General features: G+C 46.3%; 3 protein-coding genes across 11 annotated transcripts in view; 2 read left to right on the forward strand and 1 right to left on the reverse strand.

The window, feature by feature from the left end:
- fryl (furry homolog, like) overlaps positions 1-11,453 on the reverse strand; it is a 53,263-nt gene extending 41,810 nt beyond the window's left edge. For 7 of the 9 annotated variants that reach the window (XM_028961178.1, XM_028961174.1, XM_028961172.1 and 4 more), the window contains exon 1: positions 1,883-2,299. In XM_028961178.1, the coding sequence (XP_028817011.1) occupies positions 1,883-2,075 (193 nt within the window). In that variant the 5' untranslated portion in view covers positions 2,076-2,299. Of the gene's footprint in view, positions 1-1,882; positions 2,300-6,452; positions 6,493-6,641; positions 6,665-11,120 lie in introns of those variants that run through there. The other 2 variants (XM_028961180.1, XM_028961181.1) reach the window with 2 other exon arrangements.
- Positions 11,454-12,435: 982 nt separating this feature from the next.
- On the forward strand, positions 12,436-16,368 carry ociad1 (OCIA domain containing 1). Its single transcript, XM_028962333.1, has 8 exons — positions 12,436-12,617; positions 14,119-14,203; positions 14,291-14,344; positions 14,466-14,513; positions 14,601-14,730; positions 14,922-15,148; positions 15,293-15,448; positions 15,816-16,368. Exons 1-8 carry the CDS (start codon positions 12,558-12,560, stop codon positions 15,851-15,853), a joined length of 798 nt encoding a protein of 265 aa, XP_028818166.1. The 5' UTR covers positions 12,436-12,557; the 3' UTR covers positions 15,854-16,368.
- Positions 16,369-17,078: 710 nt separating this feature from the next.
- npl (N-acetylneuraminate pyruvate lyase (dihydrodipicolinate synthase)) lies at positions 17,079-21,035 on the forward strand. The gene is made up of 11 exons (XM_028962073.1): positions 17,079-17,323; positions 17,399-17,472; positions 18,451-18,538; positions 18,628-18,685; positions 18,765-18,840; positions 19,013-19,105; positions 19,496-19,641; positions 19,792-19,838; positions 19,993-20,077; positions 20,158-20,197; positions 20,500-21,035. Exons 1-11 carry the CDS (start codon positions 17,256-17,258, stop codon positions 20,643-20,645), a joined length of 921 nt encoding a protein of 306 aa, XP_028817906.1. The 5' UTR covers positions 17,079-17,255; the 3' UTR covers positions 20,646-21,035.
- Positions 21,036-22,828: the final 1,793 nt, after the last annotated feature.

The following is a 22,828-nucleotide window of genomic DNA, read 5'->3' on the forward strand; positions in this document are numbered from 1 at the left end:
ACACACACACACACACACACACACACACTACCCCGATGACTAATTCAAACACACAGTTACTGACTGACATCACTCTATAGTGATCTTCCCACAGTCAGTGTGAGTGTGTGTGTCATTATACAGGGTTCTTACACATTTTACAAAATAATTACCATGACCTTTCAATTACTTTAAGGAAAATAGTCATGACCATATGTTCTCTGAAGGTTCTGTACAAAAAAACACCACGACAAAGAGTCAAATTTGCCTGAAAAATGTTAAACTATTCTTACGATAAGCTGGAAAGGCTTAATTTAAACAACAGTGTTTCTTCCTCGCACAACCTGAGTAAAAATGGAGCCAATCGGGTTCGAGCACAAATCAGCTGACTTTCAAAAGGAGACACACGGCTGTGGAGGTTCTGGAACATGGATGCAGTACCACGTGACGTGGTTCACTACTTCACTAGGCGAGCAAAGATACTACATACCTGGGCTGGTTTTAAACATAGAAAAACGCTTCCCACGCAGTGTTACGGGAACTATGTACTTTGTTCGTACTATACTTTTATTTATTCTTCCAAAACTTCAAGACCTGGAAAATTCTCTTTTCAAATTCCATGACTTTTCCAGGTTTTTTGATAGGAACCCTGATCATAACACTTCCTCTCTTTCACACACACAGCAGGAGAAATGGCTGCGCTTTAAAGAAATCAGGGTGTTTCTTCTCTCAGCAGATGAACAAGTTCCAACAGGCCGGAGAAACACAAAGGTCCCCAGATACACTGATATAATGCATCGAAGGACTATAATGTTCACTCTGTACTGGAAATCAACATATCAATAAATCACAATGTCGTCTTTTTGTGACAAAAAAAAACACTAACTTTAATAATAAAGCCGGTTATGAAACATGATCAACACAATGAGCATAACATTTTGGCCACCTGACTAATACTGAGACACCTTTAAATCACCACATCAGGCCTGAGCCATCAAAGCATGGACTCCCCACTGGACGCCTGAAGGTATCTGCTGGGGTATCTGGTACCAAGAAGTCAGTAGCAGATCCTGTAGGTTGGAACATGGAACCTCCATGTGTCGGGGGGGTATTACCAGAAGACCAAAGTCCCAGGATCAAACCCCACTTACTACCATTGTGTCCCTGGGTGTCACCAGGAGGGCACTGCCTGTGAAAACTGACTGCAAGGAGGCCTGTAAAGGTAAACGTCTACAACAGCGTTCAGGTAGGTGGTAGGTATCAAAGTAACATCCACATGATGTACGCTGTACGCTGTGTCCAGTGCATCTACATGACAGACCGGGGCCACCCTGTTCTGCTGCTGCGTGATCCTGGTCTGATGCTGGCATGGAGATATGCAGAGAACTTTCTACACTGATATTCCAGTATATTGTTCGAGTCACTGTACTGGCAGTTCTTTTATTGTGTTATCAAACGATAGCGCTGCATGACCCAAACAATGCAAATCAGTCCATATCTAATTCACAACTGATACTATTAGAACTTGATCATATGGCCAACGTCAATCAATCTCCATAGGAGACAGAAAAAACACACAATTCAGGGTATAGCCACTTACTACCAGGGTCACACACACACACACACACACTGGAGGACAGAGGGTCACATAGACCCTGAGACACTGAGGGACACTGAGGATCGAACGTATTTAAAACCAGCAGCAGGCCAGAAACTCAGCATTCCAGTCAGCTGACGCAGGAATCTGCTTTTTTGCCAGTCTCATGCCAGAGTTTCAAATTCTAGTGTACCTTCACCTAACCCCCACCCACCCGCAAAGTCCCAAAACAACTCTGTTCAGTGACGCAGTGTGTGGAGAGACGAATCTTTTAAACACCCCCTTCCCACAGGGGCCAATTAATACCTCTCAGCCGGGGTCTTCCGCAGGGAGACAACCCCTCTGGATCCTCTTCAATGCTCTGACCCATAGCCAGGAGACCCAGCCGCCTCATCCTGAGCAGCCGAGGGCCCGTCTCCCGTGGCAACGCCCCCGCCAGCTCCAGGGCACCCCCCTCCCCGGAGATGACTGAGGGCACGAGGCTCTTCAGGAACTCCATGACACTGGCTCAGACCAGCCGACTCCGGTCCGACAGAGTCTCACCACCCCCCCTCCATCTTCCACTCCAAGAGTCCAGCCCCACCAGTCTGTCCGTTCACCAACACCCCTTCACCTGAACTTCTGGAAACTGGAAAGATCAAGCATCCAAACTGTGGCTTCTTTTTCATTTGTGGAGTCCGGTTCCTTCGGTCCTCAGCATTCACTAGAAAACCAGTCAACAGAGCAGCGAGCGAACGCCTGTAAGGTAATGCAACTAGTGGGCGGGGCTAAGTTCCAGGCACTATCAGGGGCGGGGCCTGAAACATGTTCCACCGGAGATAACAACCGCCCGGGCCCTCGGCCAATTGCTGCACGAGGCCACGCCCCGGAGACCGAGAGGGAGAGACGGGGGAGAAAGAAAGAGACGCGTTTTTGTGGTCCATGAGAGAAAAAGAAAAGAGGGCGTGACTGCTGCCTGCTGCTCCTGATAACCCTTATCATTTCAGCCAAATATTAACACACACACACACACACACAGTCTGACACAAAGAGAGCAATATATAAGTCATTTACAAAAGCAAACACCCTATAATAAATCACACATACACTGATATAATCTGATCTGAGTTCATTTCACACCTGACCACCATCTCCAAGAACCATATTTTCACCAACGTATCAGCATTTACCTTCTGACTTTACAACTAACGACTCACCCAGCCATTTTTGTTGGTGTAATTACTTATGACAACCAGACTATGAACTCTAAAAGACTTTTTTTTTTTTTTTTTATTTAAATTCATTCTGGACGATTGAAACACGAGCACACAGATTAATTCCACGTTCTGATGGGTGAATTACTGAACATAATTCACACACTCGCCTGTGAACCAGAAGACCCAGGTTCAAACCCCACTTACTACCATAGTGTACCTGAGCAAGACACTTAACCCTGAGTGTCTCCAGGGGGGGACTGTCCCTGTAACTACTGATTGTAAGTCGCTCTGGATAAGGGTTCAATAACTAGAGGAGCGTCGTTAGACCCCAACAATTATTAGTGACTCAGGGGAAAAAAAAACGGCTGGTTTTGGTGTGAAAAGTGATTTTTACTGACGTCAGTGCTGCTGAGCAGCTTTTTTTAAACAAAGCCGGCCGAGTACTGCTGACCCAAGCGTTTCAATGAGCCGAGCACTTTTCACTGACACCGTATGTCAATATAATGCCACCGGGGCCACCGCCCCACATCCACCCACACCTCCAGAACACAGAGCATGACATCATGCCCTTCAACACAACGCACCACGTCCAGAGCAGCGGCATCTCGCCAGCTCGCCCGGCCACAGACCAGCAGATGCAACCAGAAACCCCCGGCGGTGGCGAAGGAGCATTAATGGTCTGATGGCCTGTTTAATAAACGTGCAGCCAGTCAGACAGGAAGTGAGCAAGCGTCCGTTCGTTTTACTCAAACACACTGCAGGAACTGATAAAGACCTGCAATTATTTTGGATCTTATTTCCTCTGGTGTAAAATGTGATTGGTTCACCGCATGCAGGTTCGATACGGATGTCCGTACAGTTCTGTGCCAACAAACGTGCGGCTGACAGTCTGGGAATGATGCGTTTGAGACCAATGAGAGATGTAGTGCTGCGCCGAGGCTTCATTTTTAATAATACGATGCCAGTGATGAGCAGCTTTACAGTGAAGATAATGGTTTATTACGGAAGGTCATGCTGGAGCCGGAAAATAATGCTCTGCGCTGAAGAACATGGTGAGGAGGACGACTCAACAATAAAAACAAATGCAGGGTCGCCACACCTAACAAAAAAAAAAGAATACGACAAATTATTTAAAAAATATCAAATTCTCTTTAAACAACAAGACAATAGATTCAAGATTGGTTTATTGTCAGAACGACAGTACATTTACAGCATTTACCAGACGCCCTTGTCCAGAGCGCCTTACAATCAGTAGTTACAGGGACAGTCACCCCCCTGGAGACACTCAGGGTTAAGTGTCCTGCTCAGGGACACGATGGTAGTAAGTGGGATTTGAACCTGGGCCTTCTGGTTCATAGGCGCTGATCCTGTCCCGTTTAGTGTCCGCTCCATACCAGGCGGTGATGGAGGAGCACAGGACAGACTGTTGACGGATGTTTCCTGAAGTCCACGGTCATCTCCACAGCCTTGAGCGTGTTCAGCTCCAGGTTGTGTTGACTGCACCAGAGTACCAGCCGCTCAACTTCCTGTCAGTATGCAGATTCTTCACCATCCTGAATGAGCCCAATGACGGTGGTGTCGGCTGCAAACGTCAGGAGTTTTACAGTGGAGTTCCTGGAGGTGCAGTCGTTGGTGTACAGGGAGAAGAGCAGTGGGGTGCCGTGCACCAGTACTGAGGGACCGTGTTCCAGAAGTGATCTCCCCCAGCCTCACTTGCTGCTTCCTGTCTGTCAGGAAGCTGGTGATCCCCTGGCAGGTAGCAGGTGACACGCTGAGCTGGGAGGGTTTGGATGTGAGGCGTTCAGGCACAATGGTGTTGAATGCAGAGCTGAAGTCCACAAATGAAGTCCAGGATCCTGGCGTAGGTTCTCGGGCGGTCGAGATGTTGCAGGATGTAATGCAGCCCCATATTCACTACACCCACAGACCTGTTTGCCCGGTAGGCAAACTGCAGGGGGTCCAGCTGGTGTCCGGTGATGTTGTTCAGATGGGCTAAAACCAGGCGTTCAGAGGATTTCATGACCACAGACGTCAAGGCCCCCAGTGATGGTGGGTTTCTTGGGGACCGGAATAATGGTGGAGCGTTTGAAGCAGTTGATACACCACTTGTGTATTGCCACAAAATTTTTATATAGTCACGGAATACACCGTAATATTGAAGAGACAAACTTAATATGGCATTTACCCCATATTCATAAAAAGAGAAAGCTGTTCTGCTTTCTGGACAGAAAATAGGGAAACAGCGCCACCCACAGGTTAAGGATGGAGGAAAGAGAAGTTCACACACAAACTTAAAAATAATAACAATAAAAACATGTCTACAGCAGAGATCTTCCCTCTGAGAACGTGGCCTCAGTCACGCACCACAGGAAGTTCACACCCCTCGGAGTGTGTGAGCATGTCGGCGCGGGGTGATACGCGCATGTACCGTACAGTGGTGGCAGTGGTGGCCTAGCGGTTAAGGAAGCGGCCCCGTTATCAGAAGGTTGCCGGTTCGAATCCCGATCCGCCAAGGTGCCACTGAGGTGCCACTGAGCAAAGCACCGTCCCCACACACTGCTCCCCGGGCACCTGTCATGGCTGCCCACTGCTCACTCAGGGTGATGGGTTAAATGCAGAGGACAAATTTCACTGTGTGCATCGTGTGCTGTGCATCACATGTGACAATCACTTCACTTTAGTACAGGAGAAGTAAACGCCACTTACAGACACATCGCACTCTCCTTATGCAACCCTCTGCCTCTAGGCCCAGTGGTGGATGAACTAATGATGTTGCATAAGCAGGATGAGGACGAGGCCTGGAGGTCAGGCCCTGAGCCCCAGGTGACGGCGCCCCCTGGAGGTGAGGCAGGGTCAGCAGCACATAAGAGGCCAGACTGCAGCACTTGCGGGACCTTCGGACTCCTGTCTGTGATTTTGTAGGTGTAGGTGTGGGTGTGTGTGTGTGTGTGTGTGTGTGTGTGTGTGTGTGAGGAGAAAGCAGCAGTTTAGATCAAACGTTGACCCGTTAACAGCTTATACAGCTGCTTAATGTGAAATTCTTCGTACGGCAGAGAGACGGTGAAAAGATTAAAAAAATGACAGCGTGGTGGTGAGACAGGGAGTCAACGACTAACACACGACTGCCATCTGGCCGGTCAGCAGCCGCTTCTGATGGTCAGGCAGGTCTGAACAAGAGCCAACGGCCCGACGCCGATCCCAATCAGCTCAGGAATGCAGAAGAGGAAGCGGCGGGAACAATGCAGCGAACAACGCTACTGCCACCCTGCTCCCCGCCGAGCAAACAGGAAGCGCCTGCGACTAACTGACACACACACACACACACACACACACACTGCAGAAGACTACCTGCTGAAATCATCAGTTTCACTGCTCTCAGGCCGGGGTGCGAGTGAAGACAAGTTCGTTCACCTGCCTTCGCGTCTCGCGACACAGAACAGGGCTCCTCACACACTTCCTTCTGCTCTCGGGACGGAGGTCAGCGAATGAACGCGCAAACAAAACACAATGAACACAATGGGGTCGAAGGTTGAACATATCCTCCAAGCACAAGAGGCAACGACATGGACTAAAGTCTCTCAGTCCATACATTAGCACATCAAAGGTGTGTGTGTGTGTGTGTGTGTGAGTAATTAGACTATGATTTGGGTCAACACACACACACGGTAAGGTGGTCTTACCTCTGGGCCATAGATCAGCGGAGGGGGTGAGCGCAGCAGTCTGAAAGCAGAAACAGGGGTGTGTTAGTAGTCCATCATCAGATAAATCTGAGATCAACCCCACAGAAGCAGAGAGGCCATTAAGGGCTGGACTGCTTCCATGGGACTATAGGGCACTGGGGAAAAACACACACACACACACACACTCACCGGCAAACATCACCAGGATTAACGGCCTCTCCTAGGCAGTAATCTGAAGATTATACTCTCCCCGCACACTCATTCATCCGTCCCTCAGACTATCTATCCAGGAGCCTGTTACGCAATTGGATTTCACAGCCCCGCCCCATCACTGTGTGTCATCGAGCATAATTACTGCCGTTAGCCGGGCCGCTCGTAAATTCTGAGCTTCATAGACATGGAGGAAGAGAGAGCTGCTGGTGGCAGCGGTTTATCATTAAAAAAGGTGAATAATAGTGAAACTGAGTGAACAAGAAAAGCGCAGCAGAAAGGGGGACTGGTGATCGCACTTCCTGTTGCAGTTCAACAAACCCAACGAGTCTTTCGGATGTCAGAACTATTCTTGTCTGTAGTCACAACTGAGACATATCACACATTAATTTCCCACGGCCCGCCCTCGCTCTCTCTCCATATACTGCCGAGGTAGATAGCGTGCAGAGGTACAGTTGCTTCTCGGGTAGGACGGCGACGGCCGGTACCAATGCTCGAACCCGCAGGTGCAGCCCAGGGACCAGCAGAGGTCAAACGGAGCCCAAACGAGTCGGACTCTGCATCCGTCCAATCAGGGATTCCTCGGCTTGGTAACTACGAGGTCAGGTTTAATGTCGGCGCATCATGCATGTCATGTCAGCAGGCCACATCAGAGTGTCGCTGAAGAAAGGAAACTGTGGGTCCCTTCATCTTTAGATATCCCACTTGCAACAGGAAACTCCAGACGAACCGAAAAGTTCATGCATAAAAATACTTAGAAAAGCACTTTTCTCAAATAGTTAATGTAACACAATTCGGTTCATAAAGCCGATAACAAGGGAGACCATGAGGAAAGTTCAGTTGTTTCATGATTAGTGTCAATTATGATTCTTGATAGTTTTGAATCTGGTAGTCTACAAAGGTCTAGAGAACAATATTGTACAGCTGCTTAGAAAAGATTCTCTACACACATCACGTCATTGTGCAATAAAAAGTAAGGAAAATTCTGCAATAAACACTTTGGGTAAATAAATATCTGATCAGAGTTTGACGTATGAGTTTTTTTTTACATTAATAAAGTGGTGGTGTTTTCTCTGGACTGCACATTACTGTATGAGATATTATCGTCTGTGAAAATATCCCAATTGTTATTTTAATTGTGTTGTCCCATAACCGTAGAGGACAAATTAGAGTTCCCGGCCATATGGACTGTATAGGCATGTAAAGTCAGTACGAAGCAAAAATGAGACGGCACAGCAAACAGCATCAGGGCATAAAAACGCCTTCTGCGATCTGCAAATTGTGGGAATTGGGCTGCTGTCACAACGTACCAGCTGGTGACCGCGGTAACTGGTGAGCTGTGCACAGGAGCGTTCGGGTTTCCTGCCGGTGGGGACATCAGCAGATTTCAGAAACCAGACGAGACATAAGAAGCAAATGTTTTACACACCGGCAGTTGACGATTAAAAAGTCGACGTTTAAAAGTTTAAAAAAAAAAAAAAAAAAAAAAGACTACGCTGGTCATTTGAATAATGATTTTTAAATATCGTCTAGATGTCAAAAAGGATACATGACCAATTTTACAATCATGAAAGGGAACTTAACATGTGAGAATTTCTCTTAAGGAAAGAGGAGTTGGGCATCAGTCACTGCGGCAGGGGCCTAGCTGGTAAGGAAGGGGCCCCGTAATCAGAAGGTTGCCGGTTCGAATCCCGATCCGCCACGGTGCCACTGAGCAAAGCACCATCCCTACACACTGCTGCCCACTGCTCACTGTGGGTGATGGGTTAAATACAGAGGACAATTTTCACTGTGCGCACTGTGTGCTGAGTATCACAATGACAATCACTTCACTTTACTTTACAAAGCACCGTCCCCACGCACTGCTCCCCGGGCGCCTGTCATGGCTGCCCACTGCTCACTCTGGGTGATGGGTTAAATACAGAGGACTAATTTCACTGTGTGCACCGTGTGCTGTGCTGCTGTGTATCACTTCACTTTACTTTACAAAGCACCGTCCCCATGCACTGCTCCCCCGGGCACCTGTCATGGCTGCTCACTGCTCAGCAAGGGTGATGGTTAAAAGCAGAGGACACATTTCGTTGTGTCACCGTATGCTGCGCTGCAGTGTTTCGCAATGACAATCACTTACTTAAAAGTGAAAATCCATGCCTCCACTCAGCATGAACACACACATAAGCTCAATTAGCAGCTATTTCCAGACTTGGGTCCGTTTCAACTTTCCACGCCAAAGCACTGAACGCAAGGGGTGCAGAACCAGCCAGGCTTCTTCACCTGGACATGCAGAGATGGAGCTTTATATAGACTGCGGACTGACAAAAATAACGCCTTTAACACTGCAGCTGAGCCTCCAAGGGCCTGAGTCAGACCCCGAAACGGAACTCGCAACACACACACACTCGTCAAAGTGTGAGGGAACGCCTGGGGGCTCTCACCTGGTCCACACTCACAAAGGCCTGACCTCACCTGCACTGACACCAGAACATCCAGCACAGGAACCAGCTGCAACCACCAACAGCAGCTGAACCCGCGATGATGTAGTCGAAACACCACAACTCATCTCAGGCAGCCGCACGGCGAAACCAGAGGCGCCGCCCTTCACCATCCTCTCCATCCAGCCTTGTTCTGATTGGCTAGTTCTAGGGCTGGGTTCTTCCTCCTTGCCAACTCGCAGTGATTTGTTGAAATCAAAAATCATCCCATCTTAACGGAGGTCAGAGTTGCTGTTAGGCAGGGCCCTATGATTTTCACGATTCGGATAACACAAGGAATCGAACGAATAAAATGGAATCTGTTGTAAAATGCGGAATTGCATTTAACGGTAGAGGCGAGACTTTCACACGATCGGTTTCCACGGCGTTCAAACAAATCAGCTGATTCAAAACTTGATTTTATTATCATGGTTCCAGTTAATAATGCAAGTCGGCACAACTTTGGTATTCCAGGTCTCCCCAATGTTTATTTATTTGAAACTTTTATTTATTTATTTTACTTCAAATGTGAAGCACTTTTATTTTAAAAATGGAAGAATGTAAAATATGTAGAAATCTTTCTTTCTCACGTATTTTTTTCATGTAAATGGATTACAAAATTAGCACTTAGCTCAACGGTGATTAAATGTGATTTGTCATATTGCATTTGTTAATTTTTTATAAATCCACTCCATAATCACAGTTTTTAGGGGAATAAATATGGTTTTATAATGGGAAAACATGGAAATCAGAAGCATTAAAATGCATAAAAACAGGGCCCTAGTTAGGTTAAAGACAGAAGCAGCCGTGCGTCCACCCCACTTGGCCTTTGCGTCACATGTGCCTCAACGGTACGGGAAGATGAGAAAATGCAACTTCTGGCAGACCGCTTGTTGAAACTTGCGAACTTGTAGAACGGCATCTTATAGGAAGCACGTCTCTCGGGCGGCAGTCTCCCACGGGCCCGTCACCCGTCCACCTACTGCAGACTGGCCGGCGACCTCTCCCATACCAGCGACAGGCGCCCGGCGCAAGAAAAACAAGGCGGCCATTGTGCGCCCTTTCCCGTAACCCTGCCACGGAGCAGATAAAGTCCTTGGGAGAAGTGTCAGAACCGACATTCAACATTCTTTGAACGCATACCACGGCGAGAAGCGGAATAAAGGCCCGGCCTGTTTCACTCGTCCCCTCGCAGCTCTTCTCGTCCCATGTCCCCTGGCGCGGTGACACACAAAGTTGCCGGTGACAGAAATCAGGCGACAACAATACATTCAACAAGCACATCAGGACGCCAGTTTGACACAACAAGAGAGATCATCTAACAGGCCATGATGGCGAACGGTGACCCTGACCGTCCAGCAGCACAAACACACGAGGCCACCAACTTCATTCTTTCTCCCAGAAGCTACTTTTCATGACATCATCTGACGACTGCGACGCTGCACGGTCCCGGCCGTCAGAACACGACGTTCTCGATCAACGAACGGGTGTCAACTTCATCGCGACCGAACGGCGGAGCGGAGCGGAACACAGCGCCGACCAACGTTCGGCCGTTCGGGCCTGAGCGCCGACCGCGATTTTGCCCCGGAGAACGAAGCGGACGGGGCCTTTTTAAAAGGTGCACGCCTGGGCTGGCGGACACGAAATTACTACAGAAGTTCCGCCTCACGGGATGGAAGCTAAACTGGAAGCTAAACAAAAAAAAAGAAAAAGTCCAGAAAGAGTCTGAGGGGAAAAAAGCGGCAAATTCGCACGAAACCGACGGGAGCAAACGAGGGTTGGGGGGTTGTGCTCGACCCCCAGCATTTTCCCCGCTCGCCGGGCTGCGGCGACTGTTTGCTGCTCGTTTATCGCCTTCATAAGTCGACAATAAGCTGCCAGCTGAGAGCGCGTTAGCACGTTAGCTTAGCGACGGCACAAGCGGGCAGGTTGGGCCCCGAGTGTAGCCCGTCGCGGCGGCTCGGGAGAGCTCCCAGTCGCTGGGTACCTTCGTCCGCGGCGGGCAGCTGCTGCTGCTGCTGCTATTCTCCAGACGTATCACTGCTCGGCGACGGCGGCCCTGGCGGTGCGCGGTTCTCCAGGTGCAACAAGGCAGCGGATGAAAACGCGCATTTGTTCGGTGCTGCTGCCGTCGTCCTCTTCCTGGCCTCGGTTCGCTTGTTGTTGTTGTTGTTGTTTTTTTTTCGTTTTTTCTTTTAACAATAAAATTGTTTAAAAGAGCGGAAAGCGTCCAAATGACAACGTCCCCACCTCCCCGTCCGCCAGACTAGAGCTACGCAGGGCAACGCCGCGGTTAATCGCGGCTTCTGGTAGTGCAGAGCTGCTGTCATGCCCCCGACCCGAGTCCCCGCCCCATTCTTACTGCCATTGGACCAGCTGCCAGGCGTCAACAACCGTCCTATCATTCGATTGGCTTCAGGTCCTGCCAATCATGAGAGAGTCGCAACCAATTGTCTCACGTTCATTTGTCCTGACGAGTTCGCGACTGTGATTTCGAAAGAAATGTTAGAAATCGATCGATATAGGTAAATGTATATGTATTTTTTATTGTCTCAAACACGTTCTGTTTACCCAGTGCATGTATTAATTGTACGTAGTTATTACGTGTATCACAATTCAAGTAATCATGTTGAAAATGCATACATGTCTAATATTTCTTATAAAACAAGGAATGATTAAAGATGAGATACAGGACAACACTGAAGACAGTAGTTTTTTTCTCAGGTGTTAGAAACGCTCTCTCCTATTGGCTTTAATACGAGCACATTAAAGTAATTGGAGACTTTTTTCAAAAAACGAACTGAAATAAAATCTCTATATCTTTAGCACGATGTGTTGTGCTAACCGATTTACGCAGACGCTCTTTGAAAGCAGAGCAGCCTGAAATTACTTTACTTTATCTAGCAGACGCTTTTATCCAAAGCGACTTACAAGAGGAAGACACCAGCAATTCTCGTTCGATTTCTATAGAATATTGAGTTTTACAAACTAAGAGCCCTGATAAGGCTCAGACTTGTCAGTGAAGAGCATGCTCAGAGATTGTTAGGTGCTAGACGAAGAAAAATTATAATGTATTTATACATTATTAGCTTTGTGCTCAGCGCGACACTTTAACGGGAGGCACATTTTGTAGCATCGCACTTTGAATTTCAGATTTTATCGTGGTCTCAGATCATCTGGGCCATCTGTTTGGATAAGAACGACAGTTCAAAACTTGCACCGTTGCCCTAGACGCGGAGCCGTTCGGCTAGCCAGGAAAGCGCTTCCGGATTAGGCAAGTGCGTTTCCGGGTCAGTATTACGACTTCACCCGTGAGGTGCAGCGCATTGGAGGTCGTTGCAAGGGAGCTCCGTGTTACAGCATAAGACTCCCACTATTATGGGTTATGCTCACGTCCGCGCTTGGTAATTAACAGCCTTGAACAATGTCCCAGGCTTCTTCGGGCTTTTCTGGTCCCCGACAGGAGCAGCGGCGGGATGCGCAGGTCAGCCAGCACAGTCCACACTAGCTAACGTTGCTGAGCTGCCGATGTCCGCACTGGCTAACTCGGTCTAACCACCAGCGATCATGCTGCCTAAATAGATGCTCCCACCAGCGTTCGTACAAGCCAATTCGGCCTAATTGAAACATCCGTACTAGCTAACTCAGGGGTGGGCAAACGTTTTAGCTCAGGAGCCACATTGATTTTAATACTTGACACGGGCCGGGCCAGCGCCTGATGCACACTTATCAGACATGCAGTACAGGCCAAAAGTTTGGACACACCTTCTCATTCAATGTGTTTTCTTTATTTTCATGGCCATATACGTTGGTAGATTCTCATAGAAGGCATACAAAAAAAAAGTGAAGACCTGGCCTGGATCGCAGAGTGAAGGCAAAGGGGCCAACAAGTGCTAAACACCTCTGGGAACTCCTTCAAGAATGTTGGAAAACCATTTCAGGCGACGACCTGCCAAGAGTGTGCAAAGCAGTAATCAGAGCAAAAAGTGGCTATTTTGAAGAAACTAGAATATAGTTATTTCACCTTTTTTTGTTAAGTACATAACTCCACATGTGTTCATTCATAGTTTTGATGCCTTCAGTGAGAATCTACAAATGTAAATGGTCATGAAAATAAGGAAAACACATTGAATGAGATGGTGTCCAAATAAAAAAAAGGCATTACAGTGTTCATATTTACACAGCCAGAAACGCAGAAAGTCAAGGACAGATACACTACACTGCAAACAACTGCCCCCAACTAATCATGTGCGTTTTATTATTAAGTGGCTTTAAAAAAAAAAAAAATGACCGTTTACCACGCAAGCCAGTGTAAAAAACGTCGGGTTCGGGAGAAGAGCTTCACCACCTAATGCACTACCTGGTGTAATGTCAGACATTACAGGAAAAGGTCAAACGAATGCAATTATAATTATGGGCAATTATTTGGGCAATTTGGTACCAATACAGGGCGGTTAGGGAGGCAGCCCCGTAATCAGAAGGTTGCCGGTTCAAACCCTTATTCGCCAAGGTGGCACTGAGGTGCCACTGAGCAAAGCACCGTCCCCACACGCTGTTCCCCGGGCGCCTGTCATGGCTGCCCACTGCTCACTCACTGATGGGTTAAATGCAGAGGACAAATTTCAATGTGTGCACCGTGTGCTGTGCTGCTGTGTATTACAAGTGACAATCACTTCACAAATATCAATGTTTTTCTATACAAATTTAGTCCAGCGTCAGTGTGCAACTACAACCTCCACTCCTGTAGGTGGCGCTGTATATCTGGGTATTTTGAATTACTGCTTGCCATTTCAGGCAGAGTGAAAACGCAAAAAAATCATGACAGACCGATCACAGCATCTTGTATTTCAGCTCTGCTCTTACATTTCTAGTGAACTGTACAATATCACAATATGTACAGAATCACAATATGTCATGATATAATTGTATCGTATTGTGAGATCCTTGCCAATGCACACCCCTAATAGCAACACACTGTCTTGCAGGCTCCTCTTAGTTCAGGCTACATCCCCACTGAAGATGAGAAACGGGTCTTCAGAGAGTGTAATCAGGAGAGCTTCTGGTACAGATGTGAGTTTCACAAAGTCACCCGTGCGTCTGTAAGACACGAGTTACTCCTCACATGGTGCTTTAATGGTTTGCCGTTTCTTGTTCCAGCCCTGCCCTTCTCGGCTTTGGCAGTGGCAGTCACACAGGTGCTTATATCAAGAGGTAATTCCAGCCTACGTGCATGATGCTGTTCTTACATTGATCCCTTCAATTACCTGTGCGTATTTATGAGAGGAAAATGGCTGCATCGTGTTAAACTAGTCGTTTGCCTTCCCGTTTATAGGAGTGCTCACTGGATCCCCGCGCTTTGGCTCCTTACCCAAAGTTGCCTGTAAGTTCTTCTCTCTGCAATGTAAAGTTTTGTTATTCTGTGTTCTCCGAGTACTATTGATATGCAATGTTTTGTGCAATAACACAGTTGCTGGCTTAATGGGATATATGGGAGGAAAAATGTCCTACATGAAGGTCTGTCAGGAGAAGTTCAAAAATCTAGAAAACTCTCCTTTGGGAGAGGCTCTCCGGCATGCTCAGCGACAGCAGGCTCCTGGGTTAGTACTCTGAATGTCTGAACACTTACTTGAAACATGCATATGCGCACGTACATGAATCTTTGTACACGAATAGTGCGTGTAGAAATATTACGTGTCGAAGTTGAGATGGGGAATTGTTTGAACAATTAAATTTTCTGGGTCATTCCTGGCTGCTAACCATGAACAATTTTCTTCTTCACTCGAACCAGGCCGAACCAGTCAGAGTTCTGGGATCCGAACCAGGCAGACCCAAATCAGGCCACCTTTGAATCGTCTTTCCAACCAGCGACCAATTACCAGCCTCCGGCAGACTCCTACAGCTACTCCAGTGACGACTACAGCAACCCCTCTTTTTCTAGCTTTGAATCCGCCCCTTTTAGCTCCAGCTTCAGTGAGTCCGCCCCCTCAGGCATGAGAGAAGACGCCATCCCACAAGGTCTGTTTTGCCCACTTCGGGTTTTTTATTGTGTAATTTGCTGCCTTCCTTGTGGATCAGTCTGGATTGAACTAAATCAGTTAGTCTAATGTGCAGGATTCATTATTTCATTTATTCCTTCTGTCTTGTCTCATGGCCCTTCAGCACCAACTTTCCAGGAAGAGGACACGCCCAAGAAAAAGGCCATCCTGTATGAAGAGCTACGCAGCAAAAACCGGGAGAACTACGAGGTCACGTTGACACAGAAAGCAGAAACGCTGCTCAAACCCCAGTCAGAAACATCAGCACCAAAGAAAGAGGGTATGTTCACGTGCTCGTAGTCCCTCGCAATGGGGTTGGACATCATATCCATTCGCCTTCTTCTTAAACCAGTTAGAAGTTTTACTTCTCTCTTTTTATTTTAAAACAAGAATTATATAGCAAAATGTGCTTTAGATTTGATTTTGTGGCCAAAATAGCAACAGTTAAACAGCAGAAAGATTTGCTGAAAGAATTATGGACGTGTGACTGTTCTGCCATTGTCCTACTTTTGTTTTGATGAGAGGGAAAATTATATTTCGATTTTTTGAACGATTCACAACTAAAACTGAACTGTTTTCACAACTAAAACTGAACTGAAATGTTTTAATCATGGGATTAATGGGACTAATCTTTCTGATTTCTCTAGTCAAACAGAACCAGTATGGAGATGCTTGGGAAGAGTAACAAGGTCCTGCAGAATCTGCCTAGACTTCTGACGCTGTGCTGGTGTCATCGCTATCAGGCCACAGTCATAAATAAAGGCTTTTGTTGTGTCACCCAGAATGTTTTAACGCATCCTGTTTTCAAAGGCAATTCAGTCCTTCTCAAGGCAGACGGCATTGTTTATACCTGCATTTTTTTTGTTCCATAGCTGAACTTTTAGGAGAGAGATGTAGCCTGTCATGGCCTTCTATTTTCACTGATCAGGTTTTATGATTCCATATATAGCTCTTGTGATCGAGATCTCTATACAGCTGGCTGGATCAAGCTGCAGTCCAAAAACATCTAGTCCACTTATGAACTTAAGATTCTTTTGAAGTGGTTAACTTAATTTGGTACCTCAGATGGATATTAAATCCTTACTTTGGATTTCCTCTGCTTTTTGTCTGACAGTCAGCCAAAATAACCTTTTGCTTTATGTAACTTTGTTTAATGTGATTTAAAAAAAATATGCTTAATAAAACCAAATTGGTTGTTCATGAAGCAGCTGTGTCTTTTTAGGTCATGTTTATATGATACCCTGGCCCAAATTCATGGTCAGTTTTTGATCTGGTGCTCCTTCAATGAGACCAAAGCATTTATTATTGTCCTCATCTAGGACCATTTAAAACCTTTAAAACCCATGTGATGTGCTATGTCATTGCACCGCCAACAAACAGCGTCCACCCCGCAATGATCCACATATTTTGTAACATCGGCGCTGGTATGAACAGCCCAGCAGGAAATGAATGTCTTCCCAAAACAGCCGAGTAGGAAAACTGCTGTGCACCCTGTCCCACTTTGTTATTCCAAAAGCACGATTCGTAAATGTCTTAACCCGTCAGACTGTATATAATACAAAGTTTGTCATTTTTGCCATTTTACGTTTGTACCTGTTTCCAAATAACTCTTATTTTACGTGGAGACGATTTTTTTGTAAATAATTTAGGAAAAAAGCTGATGAGCCATAACATTATTACCAGCAGCCTAATATTGAGGTGGCGCCTCCATTGGGCGAGGGATGGAATAAACACGCTCAGGATCCCTTTAAAATCAACAGCCATTCGTAATCCACTGTCACCTTACTGTTGCATTCTTTCACTCTTGTTGGTAGATAAAGATGATTAAGCAAGAGACGCTCGGTTTAGTAACGTTTCAACGCCCTTCCCAGCGGGACCCAGCCGGAGACTACATTTCCCAAGATGCACCGCTCACGTGACTCTGTCTTGTGACCCGCGTGTTGGTCGACGGCAGCAGTTTCGACAGCTTCACTGGCACCTAAGGCATCAGGAGCCAGCAAGTGGTCAGAAAGTTAATATCCTTACTGTCCTTGCTGTCGCCATCGTCGCAGGTTCCTTAACGAGTTCTGCCGCGATCTCGGTCCAAGATGGAAAAACCGTGGAAGAGGCTTACGGGTCTTGTGGCCGCCACATTCACTCCTCTGACAGCCCAGGGGTGAGCGTCTTCTGCTACCGGTGGAGCGTCCGATTGCTCTTCTGTCGTTTGATTTCTATGTACTTTTTGCATAAGGGAGGTGGACCTCTCCGTGGTGGAGCCGTACGCCGAGTACTTGGTGCAGAAGCAGGGGGTGAAGCAGGTCTTCTGTGAGTATCTTCTTCTGTCTCACGTCCAGCCATTCAATTTTTTTTATAAACAAAACCAGTGTCATAAAATTGCAGTACAAAGGAGTAGACGTGCAGCACAGCAAAGCTGTAAAGAATGAGACACAGTGAAATGCACCCCGAACCACTCTGTTCTGACTGTGCATAGTCAAAGCAATAGTTATAGAATTCAATAAAACAGAGTAAAAGGAGAATAAGGCTAATAAAAAAATTGTAAAACAGTAGGCAAGCAATATATTTATGTTCAATGAGAACATGAGACACAGACATCATGGGTTGTGGTTATGTATTCTGCTTAAGTATGTTTTGCATAGATTGACCGGCGTAACAGTAAGAGATAGCAGTAGACAATTGTAAACATTCAGATGGTCGGGGTTTGAGGTGGGAGGTGTGGTGACCTGAGTCTCTCAGTGCTGGCCATGACACCCCAAAACAGGCTGTTGTTGGGGTGTGTTTTGTCCTCAATAACTTTGATTTCCCGGGTCTTACATCTGCTAGAGTAAATGGCAATTTAAACTAAATACATTTACAAGAATTTAGCAAATGGACAACAAATAAGCGAGCACCCCCCAATTTAAAATAGGTGAATAAATAGTACCTGTTATTCACCCAACACTTTTTCCTTGAGACCATATGCTAATTTCTCTGGTGGCAATGAGTAGGTAATCTGTGCCTGCCACAGATTTCTGGCTCGAACCAAAGTAACAGATTAGAATTTTTAAACAGGCAGTTCAATTAATTAAAATTCCTATCTAAAAAATTAATAGAGATTTCAGCTAATATATAGTAGACATTTTTCTTACCAGTTATCAAGATGTAAACTGCCTTTCCAGATCTGTAAGATCTGGGCTTCCCAATGAAGGCAGTGATTGTAAAATGTGTCTGATTTGTAGAAATCTTTTAACATTTTTTCCTGAATCCGTCAGGCAGTTGGTATATTTTGTGTGTGTTTATCACCAGTGAATGGCACCACTGGGGAAAGTGTGTCCCTGAGTGTGGAGGAAAGGAAGCGGCTGGCGGAGGAGTGGTGTAAGATTGGGAAGGGCAGGTATGTACATCATCCCCATACCGCCGCACATTTTCAAACATTTAGCGGTGGCATTCGCGTGAGCTGTGTATGTACGGTCGTACTGTCAGACTCGACCAGGTGGTTGTCCACGTCGGCTGCCCAAGTCTCAAGGATTCCAGGGAACTGGTGAGTCAGACTGGTTCATATGACAGAAAAGGTGTCTCTGTTAAGGGAAGGATGAATTTTGACTCGTGTTTCTGAACAGGCACAGCATGCGGCTGCTGCAGGGGCTGACGGGATTGCCGTGATCTCCCCCTCGTTCTTTAAACCATCTAGTTCAAGTATGGAGATGCCCTTTTAGTTCAAGGAACCATTTAAATTCACTTATACACACCGGCTGAAACTCTAGGGACAGCAGACACACAAGCAGAGCCACGATAAACTTGTATCAAATTTTAACGCACATTCTATTAACGTCATCATGTTTTGTCCTGTTCTGTCTGTTTGTGGCAGCTGCTCTGAGGATGTTCCTTAAAGAGATTGCTGCTGCGGCTCCATGTCTTCCTTTTTATTACTACCACATCCCATCAATGACCAGCGTCCACTGTAAGACCCCCTGCCCTCGTCTGTTGTCTTCTAGACATTTTCATTTACCAGACGTCCTTATCCAGTTAGTAGTTACAGGGACTGTCCCACCTGAGACACTCGGGGTTAGGTGTCTTGCTCAGGGACACAATGGTAGTAAGTGGGGACTTTGTGGTTTTCTGGTTCATAGGCGAGTGTCTCACACACTCCGCTACTACCACCCTAGAATTATATCACTTAGCCTAAATAAGTCAAACATTTACAGCATTTTGCAGGCGCTTTGAAGTCCACATCTGTTCAGCTAGTCTTAAAAATCAATCATTTATAAATGCGAGACATAAACTCTCCACTTTTCCAGGACCTGGATTGGGAAACCTAGTTCAGGATGTTGCATGTTCCTTTTCATTCCAGTGCCTGCCAGAGATGTGGTACGGGGCATAGAGAAAGAGATCCCTTCGTTCCGAGGAGTGAAGTTCAGCGACCAGGACCTGCTGGACTTTGGTCAGTGTGTCAGTAGCTGCCCCTCGGACTGGTCACTCCTCTATGGCGTGGATGAGGTTGGTCAGACGTGTGCCGCCGCTCCTCCTCTCTTACAGATGAACAACTTCTGACCATGTTGAACCATGTGACCACCTCTTCTTCTTCTTCACTGCGTGTTGTACTGGTGTAGCTATGCACGTGACGAATAAAAATCTTGAATCTTCTAGCAACTGCTGGGGGCCCTGGCCATGGGCGCGACTGGGGCAGTGGGCAGGTAAGACCACACAGTGCGTACAGGTGACTGGAAACTGTGACGAAACGTCTCCTTGTTCAGTGTGATGCTGTCATGCGTCCTCTAGAAAAAAAATTTAAATGAAAGAGATGCCTCATACTGTCCCCGTAACTCTTTCACCTGTACGTCGGCTCAGCACGTATAACTACCTGGGCAGGAAGGTGGACCACATGCTGTTGGCGTTTAATAAAGGCGATCTGGTGCAGGCACGGGCCGTGCAGGTACTGGGTCCATGCGCGGCTTCTTCTTTTCGCCACACTGCTGTATGAACCACCTTTCCTCATCATTTTTTCCTTTCAAGTGTCAACTGCAAGAGTTCCTGTCATTTGCCATTGGACATGGTGAGCACTTAAACAAGGCGCAGTTGAAACCAAAAGTTTACATACACTGTTTAAAGGCAATTCTAAAAATGCTAATTTAATTTATGTAAACTCTCACACATTATTTTGACATTTAGCAAATATAAATTATTTTGGGAATCCGAACGGGCCTAAAACTGAAATGGTTTTGTATGATTTAATATCAGACAGTAAGAAAAGGAAAAAAAAGTTAGACGTAAACTTTTGGTTTCAGCTGTATATTTAACAGAGATGTCAGGCTCATCCGTGGATTTTGGTAATAAACTCTCCTGCTGGCTCCACAGGGTTTGGGTTGCCCATGAATAAGCAGCTGATGAGCGAAGTTTCCGGTCTGCCTCTGGGACCCCCGCGCCTGCCACTGTTGCCCTGCCCTGAACAGGACGTCAGAGCCGTTGTGGGGAAACTTCTGTCTATTTTGGGGGAGGAGTGATTGAGTGGTTAAGAAAACTTTCCTGACTTTGAGGCTAGATACTATAAACACACCGTGTACAATCAACTGAACACACTCCACACACAAGTCCCTCCCCTCATATATCACGTCTGAATCGTTTCCCTTTTTTTTCCCAATTGTGTCGTTCCTGAACGTGTTTGTGTGCTGAACAGTATTTCAAACGAATTCAAGTAAAGAAGGGTACCAGCCGATCCCAGGCAGGGCCTTGGGTATATCGGCTGAATGAAAGTAATTTTGTAGTTTTTAAAAGTGCAGTGTATTTCATCGAGGACTTTGCACTGGGACAACAGTACAGCATCCGTCTTGGTATTCACTCCTTGTATTAAATGTTTTTCATTTTGGAATAAAAAAAAGGGAAATTAGTGTGCACTGGATTGCCTGTGGTCAGAAGGCATCATCTGGCTGCCTGTTTATTTAGACACGCTGTCTGTACTCTTTTATTCTGAAGTGAGCACATGAGATCAACTCCAAGAAAAAGTCTCATGAGAAATAGATTTTCTGACACCACCACAAGAGGGCGAGCTCTAAACAGAAATTCCTCCCCTGCCATGATATTCTTTATGGAACCCGTACGATGTTTATAATGTTTTATACCAAGCAGCAGTGCCGGTCCGTGGAATAGTCAATATAGGCAAATGCTAAGGGCACCATCCATCCAGAGGGCGCCACAAACGGTGGAAGAAAAAAAGTGTCTAACTTTAGTTGGCATTAATGTGTCTTAATATGAAAAGAGCAAGCCAAAATGAATTTACCTGCGTAGCAAAGCCTATTAAGTAGTAGCGGTATCAGGCCACAACAGCACAGCCCACTTCCCCCTCCACTACGGCAAGCCAACTGGGCGAATAATCTTTACAGCACGTTTTTAAAGGCAATGCCATAAAAAAAAACATTTTGTTGCATTTTACGCCACTTAGTGGCTGGGCAGTGGAGGCCTAGCGGTTAAAGAACCAGGTTGCTGGTTCAAATCCCTGATGTGCCACTGAACAAAGCACCGTTCCCACACACTGCTGGCCACTGGTCAATAAGGGTGATGATTAAAAGCAGAGGACACATTTTGTTGTGTCACCATGTGCTGTGTTGTAAGACAATCGCTTCACTTTCAACGCCATTGGGCGTTCACATGCAAACAACGCCTTTAACCACTCAAGTGTCATTTTACATTTTCAGCATTTATCAGACGCCCTTAACCAGAGCGACTTACAATCAGTAGTTACAGGGACAGTCCCCCCCTGGAGACACTCAGGGTTAAGTGTCTTGCTCAGGGACACAATGGTTTGTAAATGGGATTTGAACCCGCGTCTTCTGGTTCATAGGCGAGCGTGTTACCCACTAGGCTACTGTCACCCAGGGTGGTGTAAAAAGTGCCGTTCTGGCTGCAACAATTCCCCCAACACACACAAATCTTGCCTTGGGCAAGCATGGTTCAGCTCGAATCCAAAAAGTGTTCAGTCTTAGAGTCCTGTTTTTTAGCAAACATTTTTCATATAAACTTTACCTTACATTTACCTAACCACAGTAGTTGGGCGTGGTCTCCTTAAAGAGGTACCGTCACTTACGTTGATTGGATGATGTCAAATTACAAAGAGTGATTAAACTGGTGCTGATGCCTTCCAGGATCAGACGAGACTTTCAGAGTGGTCAATGACATCCAGGCCATCTCCAATCTCACCTCCTTACCCACCTGGTCGAGGAAGATGGCGGAGAAGAAGCACGGATAGATGCAGGCCCCGATTCTGCACTGCAAAACTTTTATTCAACTTGTAGAAAAAGAAAATTAATTTTTTTCCAGATTGTTTCCAGTTAAGCACGAATCCACCCAAATAAAACTGAGAAGAAGGGAAAAAACTCCTTTTGTAGGCTTTGTAATCCTTCACACTCCAAGCAAAGTCTAGGCTCTTTTGAAGGAGACATAAAAGGTGAACGATAAATTACAATTTCAATACGACCTGCAGTATAACGAATTCAGAAGAACAGAGACAGAGCGGTGGGGCAAATTATTCCACAGTTCAGGGTCAGAACTCCTCTCCGTTTGATAAGCCGGGCCGAGTCCCTGAAAAACCCAATTTCGCCCAGTCTTTCAGTTAAATTGTCGCATTTTCCAGTCACCAAGTGATAAAGAAGTCCTTGGGTTTAGATAAAAGCATTCAAAGCCAAAGAAGACA

The sequence above is a fragment of the Denticeps clupeoides genome, chromosome 19 (assembly GCF_900700375.1).
Source record: "Denticeps clupeoides chromosome 19, fDenClu1.1, whole genome shotgun sequence".
NCBI classification, from domain to species: domain Eukaryota; kingdom Metazoa; phylum Chordata; class Actinopteri; order Clupeiformes; family Denticipitidae; genus Denticeps; species Denticeps clupeoides.

What these genes read in the sequence shown, in the direction of transcription:
- ociad1 (XM_028962333.1), top strand. Translation starts at nt 12,558, where the DNA reads ATGTCCCAGGCTTCTTCGGGCTTTTCTGGTCCCCGACAGGAGCAGCGG. An exon ending in AGCAGCGGCGGGATGCGCAG is followed by an intron (nt 12,618 to 14,118) that starts GTCAGCCAGCAC and finishes ACTGTCTTGCAG; the next exon opens with GCTCCTCTTAGTTCAGGCTA. An exon ending in GGAGAGCTTCTGGTACAGAT is followed by an intron (nt 14,204 to 14,290) that starts GTGAGTTTCACA and finishes TTCTTGTTCCAG; the next exon opens with CCCTGCCCTTCTCGGCTTTG.
- npl (XM_028962073.1), top strand. Translation starts at nt 17,256, where the DNA reads ATGGAAAAACCGTGGAAGAGGCTTACGGGTCTTGTGGCCGCCACATTC. An exon ending in CTTTAAACCATCTAGTTCAA is followed by an intron (nt 18,841 to 19,012) that starts GTATGGAGATGC and finishes TGTTTGTGGCAG; the next exon opens with CTGCTCTGAGGATGTTCCTT. An exon ending in ATCAATGACCAGCGTCCACT is followed by an intron (nt 19,106 to 19,495) that starts GTAAGACCCCCT and finishes TTTTCATTCCAG; the next exon opens with TGCCTGCCAGAGATGTGGTA.